Source organism: Aotus nancymaae, unplaced genomic scaffold, assembly GCF_030222135.1.
Source record: "Aotus nancymaae isolate 86718 unplaced genomic scaffold, 86718_ANA_hifiasm-v0.15.2.pri h1tg000010l, whole genome shotgun sequence".
In the NCBI taxonomy this organism is placed as follows: domain Eukaryota; kingdom Metazoa; phylum Chordata; class Mammalia; order Primates; family Aotidae; genus Aotus; species Aotus nancymaae.
Genome location: NW_026988421.1, coordinates 50,893,127 through 50,913,871, shown reverse-complemented (window position 1 = coordinate 50,913,871; position 20,745 = coordinate 50,893,127). Strand labels below are relative to the sequence as shown.

The 20,745-nt window shown below is 37.8% G+C and overlaps 1 protein-coding gene and 1 long non-coding RNA gene across 3 annotated transcripts in view; one reads left to right on the top strand and one right to left on the bottom strand.

The window, feature by feature from the left end:
• Positions 1–2,825, top strand: part of LOC135274005 (uncharacterized) — a 348,490-nt gene extending 345,665 nt beyond the window's left edge. Inside the window, exon 6 of the long non-coding RNA XR_010341795.1 lies at positions 2,387–2,825. This is a non-coding gene — a long non-coding RNA (uncharacterized LOC135274005). The remainder of the gene's footprint in view (positions 1–2,386) is intronic.
• The window catches only part of BICC1 (BicC family RNA binding protein 1), a 312,911-nt gene that overhangs the window by 18,056 nt on the left and 274,110 nt on the right, over positions 1–20,745 (bottom strand). For both annotated transcript variants that reach the window (XM_012445757.2, XM_064374146.1), the window contains exons 10-17: positions 20,403–20,589; positions 18,434–18,595; positions 17,743–17,939; positions 16,688–16,820; positions 15,977–16,133; positions 13,891–14,056; positions 10,921–10,960; positions 10,401–10,555 (exon numbers count right to left, since the gene is read on the bottom strand). In XM_012445757.2, the coding sequence (XP_012301180.2) occupies positions 10,401–10,555; positions 10,921–10,960; positions 13,891–14,056; positions 15,977–16,133; positions 16,688–16,820; positions 17,743–17,939; positions 18,434–18,595; positions 20,403–20,589 (1,197 nt within the window). The remainder of the gene's footprint in view (positions 1–10,400; positions 10,556–10,920; positions 10,961–13,890; positions 14,057–15,976; positions 16,134–16,687; positions 16,821–17,742; positions 17,940–18,433; positions 18,596–20,402; positions 20,590–20,745) is intronic.

The following is a 20,745-nucleotide window of genomic DNA, read 5'->3' as shown; positions in this document are numbered from 1 at the left end:
AGCAAGCTCCATCTGTGAAAGCAAGAACCTTGTATTCAAGCAATGTATTTGCAGTGGATAAAATTGTGTCTGGAACTAACATAAGATGCTTAGTATTTGTGGAATTACTGAATTAATCTCAAAGATCATTTCCCCATAACTATGGAATACCTTTGCTAATTTCTGGGAATGGGTATAGGGAAATGAAGTTTTTTGAGACCAAAAACTGGCATTTCCAATGAAAATACCTTTATTTGTGTATCTTTGAAAAAATATCTTGACTATTTCTACTTCTAGATTTTAAGATTTAAAATAATCAAACAACTTTGTTACTATCAGTGCTAGAGAATTGAAAGCCATCTTTGATTCTCAATGCAGGTTTTTATTTGGTCTGAGAATATGTGATCATTACTCATGCTTTTAAGAGACGGGTGGAAAAAAGAAAAGGAAAATCCCAAACCTCTTTGCAGCTTTATTGATGTGACAGACTTACTGCAGGTAAAATCAGCCTTTTGTTTGCCTTTTGGTAACCCAATATAAGAAGACAGGGATAGGGTCATATTTTAGAATCTTGGATAAAACAAAAAAGCTTCAAAGTGGCTGCTTCTTATCGAAAAGATCTCTTGGAAATAGATTAATTTCTCAAAGCACCCTAAAACTGGAAAAAATTGCTCAAGCCGAGCTTCTCCATAATATTGAATACAGAGTTTGAAGTATCAAATTCTTGCCTCAAGCAAAGTTGCTACAGCAGGAAACATTTGGTCCCTGGCACACGGAGTGAGCAGCCCTCACCCATCAGGACCTATTGGTCAAACATGCTTGTTCTTTTTACATATAGGCATTCTCCTTGTGCATCTGGCTTTATTTTTCTTTTGAAAAGGAAAAAGAGTAGGAAAAAGGAAGGTGTTTTTAGCCACTCTCCGACTTAAAACCATTAGTGCCATAGCATAGATATGTTCTCTATTTTAATAAAAATCTCCCTCTCTACTTTTCCCCAGGCCCTTCCCCTCTTCCTAATCTACAGAGGCAATCCTCACTGAATGCCCTATTTTTAATCCTTTCGAGCTATGGAAGAATAAAGGAAAAGACACACATTCAGGTAGCCACTTCTGCAGAAAATCAGACCATGCTATATGAGGGGCTCTTTTCTTCCATTTCAAAGAATTTGGGAAACATGAGGAAAAGCTCAAGTCTAACTTTCATACCAGGGAGAATCTACAACGCCATTCAAAAAAACAAACAAACAAAAAGTGATCATATCTTTCCATTAGTAGCACTTAAAAAGAGTGAAGAAAAGCAAATTACACGGTTAATACCCATGCTCCAATCCAGCAGGTTTCACCCACAACCCCTCCAAAATTTCAACGCGAATGTCAGGCTGCTAGACACTGGCCAGGATGATGGGGCAGACTAGCCCAAGATAGCCGAAGCAAGAAAAGCCATAGGAAGAAGTTCAGCCATGGTGTCAGGGACCCTGCACAGTTCTGCCTACAGAAAGTGATCTTGGATCTACCTGTCTTTGGGCAAATACTGGAGTGGAAGAGCCTTTTGGGCTTTGCTGCCTTTTCCTGCCCTTACCCTCATAGGGTTACATCCCTTTACAGCAGAGCTTCCTGTGGGACACATGCATCACAACTATACTAGATTCTTGCTGAAAACACAGACAGATACAAGGTTATCACTCTCTATCTGTTGAGTGAGATCCTAGGAGAAGAGTCTAGATTATTAAGCTCTCCAAGTGATTCTTAAGGTCATAAAAGTATGGCAACATGGCTCTAGATCAGTTACATACCACCCTTTGCTATGGACTCTCTTGGGTTAAATCATTAAGTAGAGGAGTGTAAGTAACCTTGAGTAAGACACTTAGCCATTCTGGGTCCCTCTTTCCTCACTAGGAGTTCGTGGGGATTGAATAAAATTGTGGATGAACTAAATGAATGTGATTTAAGATAATCACTACTATTTTCTTAAATTCTTATGTGTTCATATAATACTCTAAGATACTCCTTTGAATATAAAAAAGTATAACTAGGTTGAATGTGCAGAAATACTTCCAATAAGCATTCATAAACATAATCTCATCTTTCAGCAAGCCCTTGGTTTTCTTCAGGACAAAGGAAGTCCTCCACTGGAAATAATAATAGCCATTCACTATCAGTAAGAACTGGCCAGGCAATGGTGGTTTACTCCTGTAATCCCAGAACTTTTGGAGAACAAGGTGGGTGGATTGCTTGAGCCCAAGAGTTTGAGACCAGCCTTGGCGACATCGCAAACACTTGATGCTACCAAAAATACAAAAATAAGCCAGTCTCAAAACCTGTTCTCAAAATAAATAAGTAAATACATCAACATTTAAAAATAAAACAAATTTTAAAAATTTAAAAGAACCTCATGCCTGTAATTCCAGGACTTTGGGAGTTCGACACAGGCAGATCACTGGAGGTCAGGAGTTTGAGACCAGCCTGGCCAACATGGCCAAACCCTGTGTCTAACAAAAAAAAAAAAAGATTAGGAGGGAAGATCCAAGATGGCCAAATAGGAACAGCTCTGGAGTGCAGTTCCCCGCAAGAACACAGAAGGTGAGTGATCACCGCATTTCTGAACAAGTTTTTACTGCCCATATACCGGGAGATTCCCAGGCAGAAAAGTGCCACGAGTCTCCAGCATGGCTGTTTCAGCCGGTGCAGCAGGTCTCTGCATAAAAACTCACACAAATCTGGGCGCCACTTCAACTGGTGCCCAGAACACCTGGGAGACAGAGCTGCCCATTCAACTGAAATAAGGGCTGAAACAGGGAGCCAGGTGATCTGGCTCCATGGGTCCCACCCCCACAAAGACCAGCACCCTGAAACACTCTGGATTGAGAGTTTTACGGTAAGCATAGCTGGACCCAGGACAGTCAAGCTCTGTGGGGGGCAGGGAAGGGTGTCTGCCAATACTGAGGAAGTTTTAACCATACCTCTACAAACAAAACCACAAGGAAGTTCACACAGCAGCGGGGCAGAGCCCACAGCAGCTCAGAAACGCCTCTGCTGGCAGACTATGACTAGGCTAACTCCTCGCTGGACAGGGCATCTCTGAAAAAAGGCAGCAGCACTTCAGGAACTTATAAAGCTCCACCTTCCCAGGACAGAGCACTGGGGGAAAAAAGGCAGTTACGAGTTTTGCTGTAGTAGACTTAAACATACCTGCCCAGCAGCTCTAAATGGAACAACAGAGCTCACAGCTCAGCACCTCAGCTCCTGTAAGGGACAGACTGTTGCCTCAAGCAGCTTGCTGACCCACATATATCCAGACAGACAACTCATAAAGGAAAGCTCAGGCTGACATCTGGGGGGTCTCCTTCTGGGACAAAGATAACAGAAGAAGAAACTGGCAACAACCCCTTACTGTTCTGCACCCACTGCAGGTGATCCCCAGGCAAGCAGGGTCTGGAGTGGACCTCCAGCAGTCCTAAAGCAGAGGGGCCTGACTATTAGAAGGAAAACTAAAAACAGAAAGAAATAACTTCAGCAACAAAAAGGATGTCCACTTAGAGACCCCAACCAAAAGTCACCAACTACAAAGACCACACGTAGATAAATCCACAAAGATGGGAAGACACCAGCGCAAAAAGGATGAAAACACCCAAAACCAGAATACCTCTCATCCAAGGGATCACAACTCCTCACCAGCAAGGGAACAAGGCTGGATGGACAAAGAGTCTGATGAATTGAAAGAAACAGGCTTCAGAAAGTGGGTTAGAACAAATTTCTCTGAGCTAAAAGAACATGTTCTAACCCAATGCAAAGAAACGAAAAACCCTGAAAAAAGGTTTGATGAAATGCTACTGAGAATAAACAACGTAGAGAAGAACATAAATTGATGGCGCTGAAAAACACAACACGAGAACTTCGAGAAGTATACACAAGTTTCAGTGGCCAAATCAACCAAGCAGAAGAAAGGATATCAGAGATTGAAGATCAACTCAATGAAATAAAAGAAGGCAAGATTAGAGAAAAAAGTAAAAAGAAATGAACAAAGCCTCCAAGAAATATGGGATTATGTGAAAAGACCTAAGCTACCTTTGATAGGTGTACCTGAATGTGACAGAGAATGAATCCAAGCTGGAAAACACTCTTCAGTATATTATCCAGGAAAACTTCCTCAACCTAGCAAGGCAGGCCACCATGCAAGTCCAGAAAATACATAGAAGACCACAAAGATATTCCTCAAGAAGAGCAACCCCAAGGCACATAATCATCAGATTCACCAGGGTCGAAGTGAAGGAAAAAATACTAAGGGCAGCCAGAGAGAAAGGTCGGGTTACCCACAAAGGGAAACCCATAAGACTCACAGCAGAACTGTCGGCAGAAACCCTACAAGCCAGAAGAGAGTGGGGACCATATTCAATATCTTAAAGAAAAGAACTTTCAACCTCGAATTTCATATCTGGCCAAACTAAACTTCCTAAGCAAAGGAGAAATAAAATCCTTTATGAACAAGCAATTGCTCAGGGATTTCATCACCGCCAGGCCTGCCTTACAAGAGCTCCTGAAAGAAGCACTAAACATAGAAAGGAACAACGAGTACTAGTCACTCCAAAAACATACCAAATGGCAAAGAGCACTGACACAATGAAGAAACAGCATCAACTAATGGGCAAAACAATGAGCTAGCATCAAAATGGCAGGATGAAATTCACATATAACAATATTAACCTTAAATGTAAATAGGCTAAATGCCCCAATCAAAAGACACAAACTGGCAAATTGGATAAAAAGTCAAAACTCATTGGTGTGACCCATCTCACATGCAAAGACACACAGAGGATCAAAATAAAGGGATGGAGGAAGATATACCAAGCAAATAGAAAGCAAAAAAAAGCAGGAGTTGCAATCCTAGTCTCTGATAAAATAGACTTTAAACTAACAAAGATCAAAAGAGACAAAGAAGGGCATTACATAATGGTAAAAGGATCAATGCAACAAGAAGAGCTAACGATCCTAAATATATACGCACCCAATACAGGAGCACCTAGATACATAAAGCAAGTTCTAAATGACCTACAAAGAGACTTAAGACTCCCACACAATAGTGGGAGACTTTTACACCCCACTGTCAGTATTAGACAGATCAACAAGACAGAAAATTAACACAGATACCCAGGACTTGAACTCGGATCTGGACCAAGCAAACCTAATAGACATTTACAGAACTTTCCACCCCAAATCCACAGAATATACATTCTTCTCAGCACCACATCACACCTATTCTAAAACTGACCACATAATTGGAAGTAAATCACTCACTCCTCAGCAAATACAAAAGAATGGAAATCATACCAAACAGTTTCTCAGACCACAGTGTAATCACATTAGAACTCAGGATTCAGAAACTAACTCAGAACCACACAACATCATAGAAACTGAACAACCAGCTCTTGAATGTTGACTGGATAAATAATGAAATGAAGGCAAAAATAAAGATGTTCTTCGAAACCAATGAGAACAAAGAAAAAACACCAGAATCTCTGGGACACACTTAAAGCAATGTCTAGAGGAAAATTTATAGTAATAAATGCCCACATGAGAAGCAAGGAAAGATCTAAAATCAACACCCTATCATCAAAATTGAAAGAGCTAGAGGAGCAAGATGAAAAAAACTCAAAACCTAGCAGAAGACAAATAACTAAGATTAGAGCAGAACTGAAGGAGATAGAGACACAAAAAAACCCTTCAAAAATTTAATAAATCCAGGAGCTTGTTTTTTGAAAAGATCAACAAAATAGACCACTAGGCAGATAAATAAAAAACGAAAGAGAGAAGGATCAAATAGATGCAATAAAAAACGACACAGGGGATATCACCACAGATTGCACAGAAATACAAACTACCATCAGAGATTACTAACAAACAACTCTATGCACATAAACCAGTAAACCTGGAAGAAATGGATAAATTCCTGGACACTTGCACCCTCCCAAGCCTAAACCAGGAAGAAGTCAAAACCCTGAACAGACCAATAACAAGGGCTGAAGTTGAGGCAGCAATTAACAGCCAACCAAAAAAATCCCAATTTCATATGGGTTCAGAGCTAAATTCTACCAGACATACAAAGAAGAGCTGGTACCACTCCTTCTGAAACTACTCCAAACAATCCAAAAAGAGGGAATCCTTCCCAAATCATTTTATGAGATCAACATCATCCTGATACCAAAATCTGGCAGAGATTCAACAAGAAAAGAAAACTTCAGGCCAATATCCATGATGAACATAGATGCAAAAACCTTCAATGAAATAATGGCAAACCAATTGCAACAGCACATCAAAAAGCTTATCATGATCAAGTAGACTTCATCCTGAGGATGCAAGGCTGATTCAACATACACAATCTTATAAACATAATTCACCACATAAACAGAACCAAAGACAAAAACCACATGATTATCTCAATAGATGCAGAGAAGACTTTTGACAAAATTCAACAGGCTTTTATGCTAAAAACTCTCAATAAAGTAGGTATCAATGGAATGTATCTCAAAATAATAAAAGCTGTTTACAACAAACCCACAGCCAGTATCATACTGAATAGGCAAAAACTGGAAGCATTCCCTTTGAAATCTGGCACTAGACAAGGATGCCCTCTCTCACCACTCCTATTCAATATAGTGTTGAAAGTTCTAGTCAGAGCAATCAGGCAAGAAAAAGAAAGGGTATTCAATTAGGAAAGGAGGAAGTCAAATTGTCTCTATTTGCAGACAACATGATTGTATATTTAGAAGACCCCATCGTCTTAGCCCCACATCTTCTGAAACTGATAAGCAACTTCAGCAATGTCTCAAGATACAAAATCAATATGCAGAAATCACAAGCATTCCTATACACCAATAACAGACTTAAACAGAGCCAAATCAAGAATGAACTCCCATTTACTATTGCTACAAAGAGAATAATATATCTAGGAATACAACTAACAAAGGATGTAAAGGACCTCTTGAAGGAGAACTACAAACCACTGCTCAACGAAATAAGAGAGGACACAAACAGATGGAAAAACATTCCATGCTCATGGTTAGGAAGAATCAATATTGTGAAAAATGGCCATACTGCCCAAAGTAATTTATAGATTCAACACTATCCCCATCAAACTACCTATGACCCTCTTCACAGAACTGGAAAAAGCCACCTTAAAATTCATATGGAACCAAAAGAGAGCCCACATAGCCAAGTCAATTCTAAGCAAAAAGAACAAAGACTTAGGCATCAAGCTACCTGACTTCAAAATATACTACAAGGCTATAGTAATCAAAACAGCATGTTACTGGTAGCAAAACAGAGATATAGACCAATGGAACAGAACAGAGGCCTCGGAGGCAATGCCACACATCTACAACCATCTGATCTTTGACAAACCTGACCAAAATAAGCAATGGGGAAGGGATTCCCTGTTTAATAAATGGTGTTGGGAAAACCGGCTAGCCATGTACAGAAAGCAGAAACTGGATCCCTTCCTGACACCTTACACTAAAATTAACTCCAGATGGATTAAAGACTTAAACATAAGACCTAACACCATAAAAACCGTAGAAGAAAACCTAGGCAAAACTATTCAGTACATAGGCATAGGCAAGGACTTCATGACTAAAACACCAAAAGCATTGGCAACAAAAGCCAAAACAGACAAATGGGATCTAATTAAACTCCAGAGCTTCTGCACAGCAAAAGAGACAATCATTAGAGTGAACTGGCAACCAACAGAATGGGAAAAAAATTTTGCAATCTACCCATCTGACAAAGGGCTAATATCCAGAATCTGCAAAGAATTAGAACAGATTTACAAGAAAAAAACAACCCCATTCAAAAGTGGGCAAAGGATATGAACAGACACTTTTCAAAAGAAGACATATATGAAGCCAACAAACATATGAAAAAATGTGCATCATCACTGGTCATTAGAGAAATGCAAGTCAAAACCACATTGAGATACCACCTTATGCCAGTTATAATGGCAATCATTAAAAAATTCTGAGGCAACAGATGCTGGGGAGGATGTGGAGAAACAGGAATGCTTTTACACTGTTGGTGGGAGTGTAAATTAGTTCAATCATTGTGGAAGAATGTGTGATGATTCCTCAAGGACCTAGAAATAGAAATTCCATTTGACCCAGCATTCCCATTACTGGGTATATATCCAAAGGATTATAAATCATTATATTATAAAGACACATGCACATGTATGTTCACTGCAGCACTGTTTACAATAGCAAAGACCTGGAACCAACCCAAATGCCCACTGATGATAGATGGGACAAGGAAAATGTGGCACATATACACCATGGAATACTATGCAGCCATAAAAAGTGATGAGCTAGTGTCCTTTGTAGGGACATGGATGAATCTGGAAACCATCATTCTCAGCAACCTGACACAAGAACAGAAAATCAAACACCGCATGTTCTCACTCATAGGGAGGTGTTGAACAATAAGAACACATGGACACAGGTATGGGAGTATCACACACTGGGGTCTGTTGGTGGGGACTAGGGGAAGGACAGCAGGGGGTAGAGAGTTGGGGAGGGATAAAAGGGGGAGAAATGCCAGATATAGGAGACAGGGATGGAGGCAGCAAACCACACTGCCATATATGTACCTATGCAACAATCCTGCATGTTCTGCACATGTACCCCAGAACCTAATATGCAACAAAATATATTAAAAAAACAAAACAAAAAAACTAAATCATTAAAAAAAAACTTAGTTGGGCATTGTGTTAAGTGCCAGTAATCCCAGCTACTTGGGAGGCTGAGGCAGAAAAATCAGCTGAACCCAGGAGGCACAGGTTGCAGTGAGGCACCTCTGTACTCCACACTGTCTCAAATAAGAATAATGATGAAATAAATTTAAAATATCAGTAAGAACTGACAACACATCACAGTAAGCACTGGATGCCCTCTCCAATGCCCTTCTCAGCACAACCTGAATGAGACGGCTCAGATGAGTGACGTCACTCACCAAACTATACATCTAATCAGTGGTGGTTATCAGAACGCTGCACTTGACTGCTCCATTACCAAAATGAACATTTTTAACTTGTCCTCTTATTGCTTTTAGAAAGCAGAACCGAATAAGCATTTCTAAAGTAAATATTTCATCTTTGAAACTGGAGGAACACAGTCAATAACCCAGCACACTTCACTCTGTCAAAAGCAAGGATGGGCTGAAAGGGGTAACCATACATCAGGTGGAACTCTAAGAATAAGCACAGCAGTTTTATGGTCTCTGCTAACAAAGGAGATGTTTATTTTCTCTCTGTGTTAAAATGGAAGAAAGAAGAGTGTACCTCCTAGAGCCTCAACATTTTTCATAATGGTTCCTGCATTCTGCTGCTGAAGGTAACTTCAATCTTTAAAATACAGCCTGCCAGGTTGCTACTATACCTCTGACAATGAAATTCATAGGAGACTGTTCCTTTTAATTTTTTAATAGTATTTTCTTTTTCATTTACTCAAAAGAGACAAAAAAGCAGCATGTTTGCTTTTGCATTTCATCAAGAACCTAATTTATTACAAAGAAAATGGGTGGAGAAAAGGTCAATCTACAAATACTAGTTGTTAGACTAACAATTGTGAAACCCTTAACCAGTATTTGTCTTTCGGCCTACAGTGCTCTCTCTGGGTGAACACTGTGACTCTTGGATTAATCATTTTCATCCATGTTTGGGTCTGTACAGTCTCCCAGCATTGTGTATGTGGGCACACACTCTCTAGCCCCAACCCCACTCCCAAAGGCTCAGAGCCAAAATCTAATACTTTGAAATGGAAAAGGCCTGCTTGGTGAATCACGTGTAGCCTGGCTGAGGAGTATGGAACTCTCTATCCCTCTTCCATATGGTAGGAATGCCAGCTTCCCAGTCTCACTCCGAGCAGTGTAGCCAACATCTGGGAAACATAAAAATTTTGGAGCTTTTGTTTGAGATACTTCTTGCTGTGTTCTTGGCACATCTGAACACACTGAATTTTTAACTCTATTTGAAAATGTATTTTTGTTGAATATTTGCTTTTTCCCCCTATGTTAGTCTTGCTAATGAAACCCTTGGATAAAAGGACTCTTTATACATTTTTATGGAATATTACATCTGCCCTTTGCTTAATCTCAGCCCTACACTGATCATTTATGACACAACTCACCCTCAACAAAACACACATCCAAATTTACATCTCTTTAAGACCTGATCAACAACTTTGAGAGAATACAGATAAAAGATCATAATATATAAGAAGGCATCAGTTTTATATCAGTATGTTTATAGGAATAAAAATAAAAACAAGTCACCACTTATTATCTTACCTAAAGTACATGAAGAATGAGGGTGGGGGAAGCACTGTCCTCTTTTGCTGAGAGAACAGACAGGAAGAATGGGTAGGACATGACTCTACGAACCTCATAAGTGGTTGTCATTGTGGGCTTGTAGGACACATGATTGGCCCTTCTCAACTCCTTGATAGTTTCAGCTGGCATGGATTTAGAAAACCCCAGGCCACTCCAGGTATTTGTGGGTGTTCTGACCTCTGTCACCACTGGTTTCTTTAACATAGCTTTGGAAACAAAATAACACCAATGCTTGGTATGTTTAATGCATTTCTTAATTAAAATACTGGTAAGTGTCGTTTCTTTTATATGAAGAAATTATCACTGAATGTTATTTCTTAACACAAAATGCCTAAAAATATCTTAATGAAACATTTTATCCAAAGTAATGATAAATGAAAAAAATGCTACATTATTTCTTAATTGGTCTAATGCTAAACCATTCAAAATATATTCAATGGAATTCATGTAACTTGAACTCAAATATTCTAGGTTTATTTTCATGAGTGTCCAAGTTCTCAATTCACCATGAGTAGTCAAAAATCAGTTATGAGTGTACTAAAAAACAAGTATAGATTCGTGTATCACATACCTTTGGTGGCTAATAGCTTCTTTTGTTCATAGTCAAATGCCTGAAAATGAAACAGAAAATATCTTTATTGACAGCCTCTCCAAATGTCATGCCAATACTCCATGGTCAGAGAACAAAAGTTTTGACTGTGTCCCATGAATCTGTCTGAGACATAAGTGAAGCTTTGCACAATAATGTGGCAGAAATCCAAGGTAAGTTTGATAATTTTAAACATGCTTCCAACACTAATTAATTAGTAATAATAAATTACCACTTCTGACTATAATGACTTTAAGAGTTAGAATTTTTCCTTAAAAAAAGAAAAAAAAATCTTATTTACCATAAATATCAAGCACACCAGAGACAACATCTGCTAGAGTATAAAAAGCCTAATAATAATAATGCTGAATTTCGAAATAATACATTTCCAAAATGTTGTCATGTATCTATTGGTCTCATTAGGGTCTCAAAAACCCCCTCTTCATTTAGATAAGCGTGGCCTGAAGTGGTATGATATCAAGATAACCTAAGAAATTATTTAACCTAACTGGCATAGCCTTTGTTTTTGAAGTGAGATAAATGGCAAATGTCTAACTTTAATCTTTAATGACATTAAGCAATGCCATAAAATTAAACCTAGTTACTGTTTATTGTACAGGGCTAGGATAGCACCATTGATTCATTCCATTAACACTGAATGAATAACTATGATGTAGTCAAATCTATGTAAGAACCAAGATAGATCATTTTGAAGAAAGTAGTGCAGATACCGTTACATTTCAAATCTTTTCTGAGTGTTATCAACTCTACAATTTAGGAAATAGGTAAGACTAGATGTAAGCATGTAAGGGCCAATCGGCAAGAGCTTTTTAACCAGAAAGACTATACCATCATATATAAGGTGCTGGGATTACAGGCATGAGCCACCATGCCTGGCCGACGTGCAGTCTTTGGAGGGCTGAGAAAGAGAAGTAACTATAAACTAAATTAGAAAGTGAGATAAGTGTAGAAAGACAGCTGGGGATACAGCATTCCAAGAGCAATCAGGAGATAGAGATCATTTTCAGCCAAGGAAATCAGGGAAGTTTTCAATCTTTCTCCTTGTCAATGCTCAGTGAATATTATCATTGATTTCTTAGTGATTTTGAGTCAGCTGTTCACTAACGATATAAATAAATCTAGTTAAGCTGAAACTCAAACATCAAGACCATGTTCATCTATCCTAAAAGAAAGAAACAAAAAACTGGTTCACTGCAGGTATAAACCTGATGGAAAAGGTGACAAGAGCCACAAGACAAAAACCACTAAAAGATTATAAAGGGGATTTGATATTTATTAAATAAATTGTAATTCATATTAATTGAAAATACATCCACCAGAGAAAATGTAATAAATATCTTTTTTATTTTATTTATTTTTAATTTTTGAAACAGGGTCTCACTCTGTTGCCCAGGCTAGAGTGCAGTGGTACAATCTTGGCTCGCTGCAACCTCTGCCTCCCAGGCTCAGGTGATCTTCCAACCTTAGCGTCCAAGTAGCTGGGACTACAGGTGCATGCCACCATGCCTGGCTAATTTTTTAGAATTCATTGTTGAGTTGGGGTTTCACCATGTTGTCCAGCATGGTCTTGAACTCCAGGACTCAAGCAATCCACCTGCCTTGGCCTCCCAGAGTGCTGAGATTATATGCATGAGCCACTGTGCCCAGCCTTAAATGTCTTTTTTTAAAACACTGACATATCATAAAGTCCATGGCTTTTATAAAAAGAAAAAAAAACTCATCAAAAAACTTTAGAAAATGTTTCGAATGCAAAAGATTAAAAGAAAGACAAGGACCAGGCATGTTGTCTCACAGCTGTAATCCCAGCACTTTGGCCGGCCAGGGCAGGTGGATCATGAGGCCAAGAGATTGAGACCATCCTGGCCAACATGGTGAAACCTCATCTGTACTAAAAATACTAAAATCAGCTGGGCATGGTAACCCATGCCTGTAGTCACAGTTACTCAGGAGGTTGAGGCAGAAGAATTGCTTAGGCAGAGGTTGCAGTGAGCGGAGATCAGGCCACTGCACTCCAGGAGACAGAGCGAGACTTCATCTCAAAAAAAAAAAAAAAAAAAAAAAACAGACAAGCAGGCGAAAACTTCAGATTGCAGTGGAATTACGGTAATGTAATTTAGTTCCATGAACTAATTTCATTGACACATCTATGATGGCTTTTCTGTTTCTAGGATTTTTGTGAAATGTTCTTCTTTTTTTGCTGGTGGAAGATGGAATAGGTAAGTCTACTCAGCAATTCTGGTCTGACATCAAATGTTTATAAGCATCTCTAAAAGCGCTAAGCACAAAATCCTTATCTTTTACACTGTGATCTACATGAAAATCAAATTTCTGCATTTCATGGTCAATATTCTATTTTGCATAATTAGCCTAATAGTTTGAAAACAGATACACTGAAAGTTGCTATTGAGGAAGTTGTTTAATCATAAAAAAACTGTGAAGCAACACAATCATCAATAATATTCATCAGCTACTTTCAAAGGACTAACACTCCACATTAGTTATTCTCATAACTATCTTTAAATGGCACCAAACACATTTATCATCTTCATTACACCAAGAACAGTATATCTGTTTATCCAAGACTATGTCATGAAGCAGTAATACTTAGAAATACAGTCCCTAAAATGCATCTAAAATTTAAGAAACACACGAATAATGTTATTTGCATAAGATAGTGACACAGAACATTCTCCAATTTTAATATATTTTAAAGAATTCTCACTTAAGCTAAATACCACTTTCCATTTTTAATGTTTATAGCAAACTATAACATTTTAATGTTTATAGCATATATACTTCGATTTCACTTTGAATGTAGCACAGAGGGAAAACCTAATTTCTGTACTACTGCTGAACACTCACTGAATTCTCCATCATGCTTGAACCCAAACACGTGACATTTGAATGGCTTTCCTATTTTATGACCATTACCTGCATGTTGACATATGATGACCGTGGGGCAAGGTGGGCCCTTTCCGAGTTTTGTTGGGCAGCTGCTGCCCTCTCTGCAGCACGCTCACTCCCTGGAGCCTTCTTGTCAGCCAAAGGGCTTTCTGTAGTACTCATTTCAGGGTCTGAGAGCAACCTGTCAGTGCTGCTGTGAAACAGAGTGTGGAATTTAACACTCCACTATATAAACAAATTTACTGAATGTTTCCTATGTGCCACATTTACTATGCATGTTTACCATCATCATCTATTTACACATATTATCTCATTTAATCCTCACAACAATACTATGACACAGGTACTTTTGTTATCCTCACTTTGCCAATGAAGAAGGTACACTGTCCAAGGTCATATTCTAATGTGAATGGCAGAGCTGGAATTTGAAATTGGGTACTCTGCTTGAAACTTTCGTGATGCACATTCAAACACAGTATGTATAGTATATATGGTATATAGCATATGATATAGAAGGAATAAATGTATAGACAACATTGCTAATTTTTATACATCAAGGAGATATCAATGACTCATGCATGCAAAGTCTAGACAGAGATCCAGTCAATTTGAAGGCATGTAGATGATCCAATTCACGTGTATGAAATATGCATATGATATTGGTAACAAATAAAGGCAGCAGATAAATAAGAAATATTTTCCAAAGCTTGTTGAGCAGGACGGGCAGAGCATAAAAGTGCTTCTTACAATCAGCAGCAAATATGTGAATTACAACACATGATATGTACAGAATGCATGCACCTCAAGTTCAAATCTAACTGCACCTCAGGCTCAAATAAAATAGGGATCGCACTATCAATCAAGAACTGGTTTGTTCATTCATTCATGATGTGTATTTGTTAAATTATTCAACTGTTGTGCCAAGGGAATTTAGAGGAATTTAGAAAAGTACTATTGGAATACAAAAAGAGGAACAATTAACTCTGCTTGGCAAAAGTTGACAGGCTATACAAAGGACATTTGAACTGGGAACTTAAGAGCATCTGCAAGTTGTCTGGTGCCAAAAGCCAGAACAAGTCAGAGGGAAAAGCATAAGTAAAGGAAAGGAATCTTGCACCACAAACCATTGGTGGGTTTTAAGCCAGAGTGTGACAAGATTAAACCTGTTTTCAAAAATAAATTACTGGAGCAAAATAAAAGATCAAGCTAATCAGAGACTGGAGGCAGGGAGATCTTTCTGGAGATTGCAGCTTAAGCCAGATGAAGATGATGAGAAGGTTCAGAACATACTCATCAAGAATAGGTATCTATTTCAAATACTTCAGTAGTTTGAAGAAAGTAACTGTTTCTCTAATCTATAATAAGAACATTAATTTTATGTATTAGCGCCATGTAAAGAAAAAACACAGATAAAGAACTGGACAATGATGGGTTATACTGATTAACTGACCAAAGAGTTTACAAAGGAAAATGAATTTTAGTAAGAAAGAGAGAAAATAAAACTATGTATGCTAATCTTTGCATAAAGACACTCTAGAAGGGTATACCAGGAACTAATAAGACAGCAGAAGAAAACAGAGTAAGGATGACACACTTGTAACTATGCTATGGTAAGGAAGAGTTATATTTAATATAGTTTATGTAATTATAAACCAAAGTGATTTGGAAAAAACAAAATCATGATAATGTCAGGCATTTATTTAAAAGTTTGCTATTAACTACCTTGGGAAAAAAAGGAGCCACAGTAAGAAAGAAATTCAAAGCCAAATGAAGGAGAATTCACAGTTGGAAAATTTCGAACAGCAAAAATCAGAGAATAAAAATGGCCCAGCTGATTACTGAAGAGTGGGGAGGATGCTACAGTTTCGGAGTAATACAGATTGTTTAGAGGGCACAGAAATAAATCAACTCATTAAAGGGGGAAGGGACTATAGAGAAGATAGAGAAAGATGAAAATTATCAGATATTATTCCTCAATTTTTTTAAAAAGATAAAAGGAAAACACTCATGGATGAGATCAAACATGACTTGGATCAAAGAGTACTATTAGAGTTTAGAACAGATACACATGATTTCAAAAAATCAAAGGCTCTTTTAAGATTAAAATACATACTGTAAGTGTGAGTTTTTCGTGCCATGCAATAGCTCCACTGTCTGCCTTTTGGCACACGAAACCTTGGAGGGACACATCATCTGTTTCAAGTCACCAGCATTCCCAGAATGGGAAGGACTTCGAGGCATGCCTACTTCAACAAAAGCATCATTACAACCTGCACAGGAGAAGGAAAAAAAGTGGAACACATAAACCACATCACCTTCCAGTTGACAATTATCTGCAATGGAAACAAATCAGAACCCTACTTTATGGAGACATAATTAGCCTGACACAGACCTCTTTCATCTGCAAAAAGAACACCTTAACAAGTTCAGGCTGTCACAAAAACTCAATTTGAAGAGAAGACCTGCATATATTTTAAATATTTTGGGGGGTAAAAGGGTTATAAAAAGATACTCTACTTGGGGGAAACACACACACACACACCATTTAGTAAGTTCATGCTTTCCTGATACACAATTACCTCATTTTAATTCAGGAACTTACAACGTAATGGGGAAGAGATTCTTTCTGTGGAAAGTACTTTTCAGTTAATCTTTCACCATATTCTTTGAAATTTTATTTAGGATGTTGTTTTTCCGCATAATTGAGGTACAATGATCATAGCTGTTTACCAAAAACCAACTCAAAAATCACTGCATAGACTCTACAACCTTCTTTTTCCAAATAACCAAAATGAATTTCAAAAGAACAGATACAGTTCCTGACCTTCGGTAGGGCTTGATTTGGGAGATGCCTGCTCAGACCCACTTGTCTGGATGGATGGATCACCATGATTTGCACTCAGCACTTTTTCTCCAAGTGATGACGTGGATATTGCACCATATTTTATATTTGGAGACTAAAATAGTAATAGAAAATAACATATAAATATGGTCACAATTTTACAAAGAGTCAAATCAAGAGCACAATCCCATTTATAACAGCCACAAAAAAAAAAAAAAACACTAAAAAAAGTGGTTAGAGCCAAGGATTTGAAAGATATCTACAAGGAGAACTACAAAACACTGCTGAAAGAAATCACAGATGATACAAACAAATGGAAAAAACATCCCATGCTCATGGATCAGGAAAGTCAATATCATTAAAATGGCCATACTGCCCAGAGTAACATACAGATTCGATGCTATTCTTACCAAATTACAAACATCATTTTTTTCCAGAAATAGAAAAAAGAATAGTTTAGAATTTTTCCCAGAAATAGAAAAAACTTAGAATTCATCTGGAACCAAAGAAGTGCCCAAATAGCCAAAAAAATCTTAAGCAAAAAGAAGAAAGCTAGAGGCATCATACTATCCGACTTCAAACTATACTACAAGGCTACATTAATCAAATAGCATGGTACTGGCATTAAATAAATAAATAAATAGACAGACAGACATATAGACTAGGGGAACAGAATAGAAAATCCAGAAGTAAAGCTGTATACCTACAACCATCTGATCTTCAATGAATTCGACAATAACAAGCATTAGGGAAAGGAATCCATGTTCAATAAATGGCACTGGGATAACTGGCTAGCCATATGCAGAAGAACGGCTAACCAGACCCCTACCTTTCACCATATATACAAATTAACTCAAGGTGGATTAAAGATACAATTTCCTCATGTAACAAACCTGCATATGTAACCCCTGAACCTAAAATAAAAGTTGAAAAAAGTAAATAAAATTCATTTCAGGTGAAAGTTTAAACATGTAACTACCAGGGACTTCTCTCTTACAAAGAGCAGAGATCACACTATTTTAGCAGAAAGCCATTACCTGTGCATGTCCATTTAAAGCAGCAGAGATTTTTTTTCCTTCAGTCTGCATACTGTTGATATGGACATCAACAGGAGTCAAGCCAGGAGGGGGAGATGGAGCTGTGTGCCCATAGGTGGGCACTCCAGACAACAAAATATTAGTTAATGTGGCTTGGGCAGTAGATGGAATCATAAGGTGTGGTATAGCAGAAAAACCTACAACAACATTTTATAACAACAGATATTAGGAAGAAACTCAGAATCAACTATAATTTTTATTAACAATATCATTTTTGCTGCTGCAAAAATGATATTTTTTTCAGAAAAGAATTCAATGTTGATACCTCTGTAAACAGAGGTACTATTTACCATAGAAACACAAAAAAGTGTTAAAATGGGACAACACCATAGAGAATATTTAATCCAACCCTCTCATTGTACCGATGTACATGACTACCAGCAAGTTATTCCAACTAGAACCTAACTACCAGGTCTGCTTATCACATTTGAAGACGATATTTCACTTGTATGAAAAACACTGTTTTGCTGTGCTTCATTTTAACTAATTTACATATCAGGGAATTTCTGTTTCAATGGAGTATGCTTTGAACCATAATTCCCTAAGAAAACTGAACCATTAGTAAATTTTATTTAAAAAACTGATAACACCTAAGAATACACATCTTGAAATATACTTAAGTGATACTGACCTGTGGCACTTGAAGTATTAGCAAGTGGGGGTGCCCATAATGTGGGGCTGGGTGTACCAGAACTTGGACTTTGCAGAGGACTGACTGAGCTATTAAGAGCATTCAAGAGTGAGTTTGGGGTTGTTGAAGTATTCAGAGATAAAGTGGTGGGACCCAAAAGACCTGTAATAAGTGAATATGTAAAGTCAATTCACATAAATTTAAGATTTTAAAATAGAGATGGCACTAATATTGCTATTTGGAATGCACAATGATATAATCTGTTATTTTCTAAATATAAAATATGGATGACAGATTTTCTTTCAAACATTCACATGAATTTTGCATTATACAACTCCAACAGAGGAAGCAGCTTATCCACAAAGAGACACTATCAGAAAATGGAAGATAGGTGTGCCCAGACTAGGATGGCAGTTAGGGTCATTGAGCATTACCAGGTGCTTTGCATTCATGTCAGCTAGCCAGGATGAACACAATTCAGCTCAAGTGGAGACTCATTTTTATTCTTCTGCATACCTCATTTGTCATCTGCTTACAAACAAACCCTTTCAAACTACTCACATGTAGCAGCGACAAGGGAATCTTTTCCTGTGGTAGGATGGATCTATTTGGCCCAGTTGCAGATAGGGTAGGCTACCAGAACAGTTCTTAAATGTATGTCAAAGCATATACATGACTTCTTTGGACTCCATCTCAATGAAAATTTTCTCAGAAAAACATACCTTTTTTTGTTCTGAGGAGTCAATACTCGATTTAAATAATGGAATTTTCCTTTGGGCATTTAAAATACGTTCTAGCATAAAATGTGGGTTTGTATACAAGTTTCCAAGAATACATAAAGCATAAAGTATAACAGGATAGGTATAGAATAAAAACATTTTTTATATTTCGTTACTGAATCTTTGCTCACTTGTTTTCTCTCTAGCGCAGAATGAACTCGGTTCCTGCTAAGTTACCTAATTGGCATTTCCTGACTCACAGTCATTGCTATGTTACTGTGACTCTGTTCAGGTCCCAGTGGAAGGAACAACTTTGGTAGCTTAGGGGTCAAGAAAAAAAAGATATTTCTTTAACGATGTCTAGGCAGGGCTACTTGGAAAGTCCATCATATAAGAGTATTAAATTTCTTAAAAGTTAAATGCAAGAATAGCTATTAGAAAAAAAAATTTTAAAGACTGCTGAGAGTATTTTTTTTGTCTCAAATCAACACTCAGTGAGCCAGAATGATTGACTAGGAGTACTGATTAAGGAAAATAAATGCAACTGAGAAATGTGCAAGAAAGAAGTGAATCTAGCAAAACTGTAATACAGAAACTAACTTTAGCCTATAAAACAGCAATCCATAGATGAGGACATAAATATTACCATAACTATTAAGCAGCTCATTCTAATTTCCTAACTAAAGTTCTGAGATGATGATGTTTGTTCTTTCTCCTATTTTCTATTCCTCACATTAGATAGAAATACAGGTCTGGCCTCAGGCTAGATTTCCTTTGTGTCTGGGTAAGGCAAGCCTAACCACTGGTGATGGGAATTCTGCTTATTTTCACCATTCCCCTCTAGACCCCTCATACAGATTTGCAATTACTTTTTAAAAAGCAAACTGGATAATCTTTATCTCTAGGGACCGATGGCAATATTGCAAATGCAAGAGAGAACAAACATAAATTACTGTCAGCATGCTTACTTCAATCTCAATGGCATTCTTAATTTAGAACAAACACAGCCACTGAAAATAAAACAGTCAGACCTTGATTATTTATGCGAACATGGAAGAATCTGGGTACAAAATCCAGAGACTTTATAAAAAACACAAAATGGACTGATTCAGGTTATATGGCTTTTCATCTGATCTTATAGCCCCAAGAAGAAAAACAATAGCCTTTAAATATAGACCCAAATGGTAGAAAGGGAACCAGATAAGCATTTCCCCAGTGACTGACACACGCTGTAATAATAAATTGTATACCTAGTCCAGTGAGTCCAAGGCCTGCTGAAGCTAAGATATCCAGGCTGGGACATGCCAGGCCGGCAGGGCAGGATGCTGGGGATGGACTGGTTGCTATGGTAACCCCACTGCTTTCAAGTCCGAGGAGACATTTCCTTGCTTCATACATATTTAAGGCATTTCGCTCAACACTTTTCACAATCACAGACTATGAAAACACATAATGGGAAAAAAAAAGTGACATGCAAGTAGTCTACAATGAATGGGGGAGGGGAGGGAGGTGGAAAATGAATATGCCAATAAGAATTCTACTCAGGGGACATATCAATGCTGCTTTAAAATCATCTGCAAATTCTAACCTCTT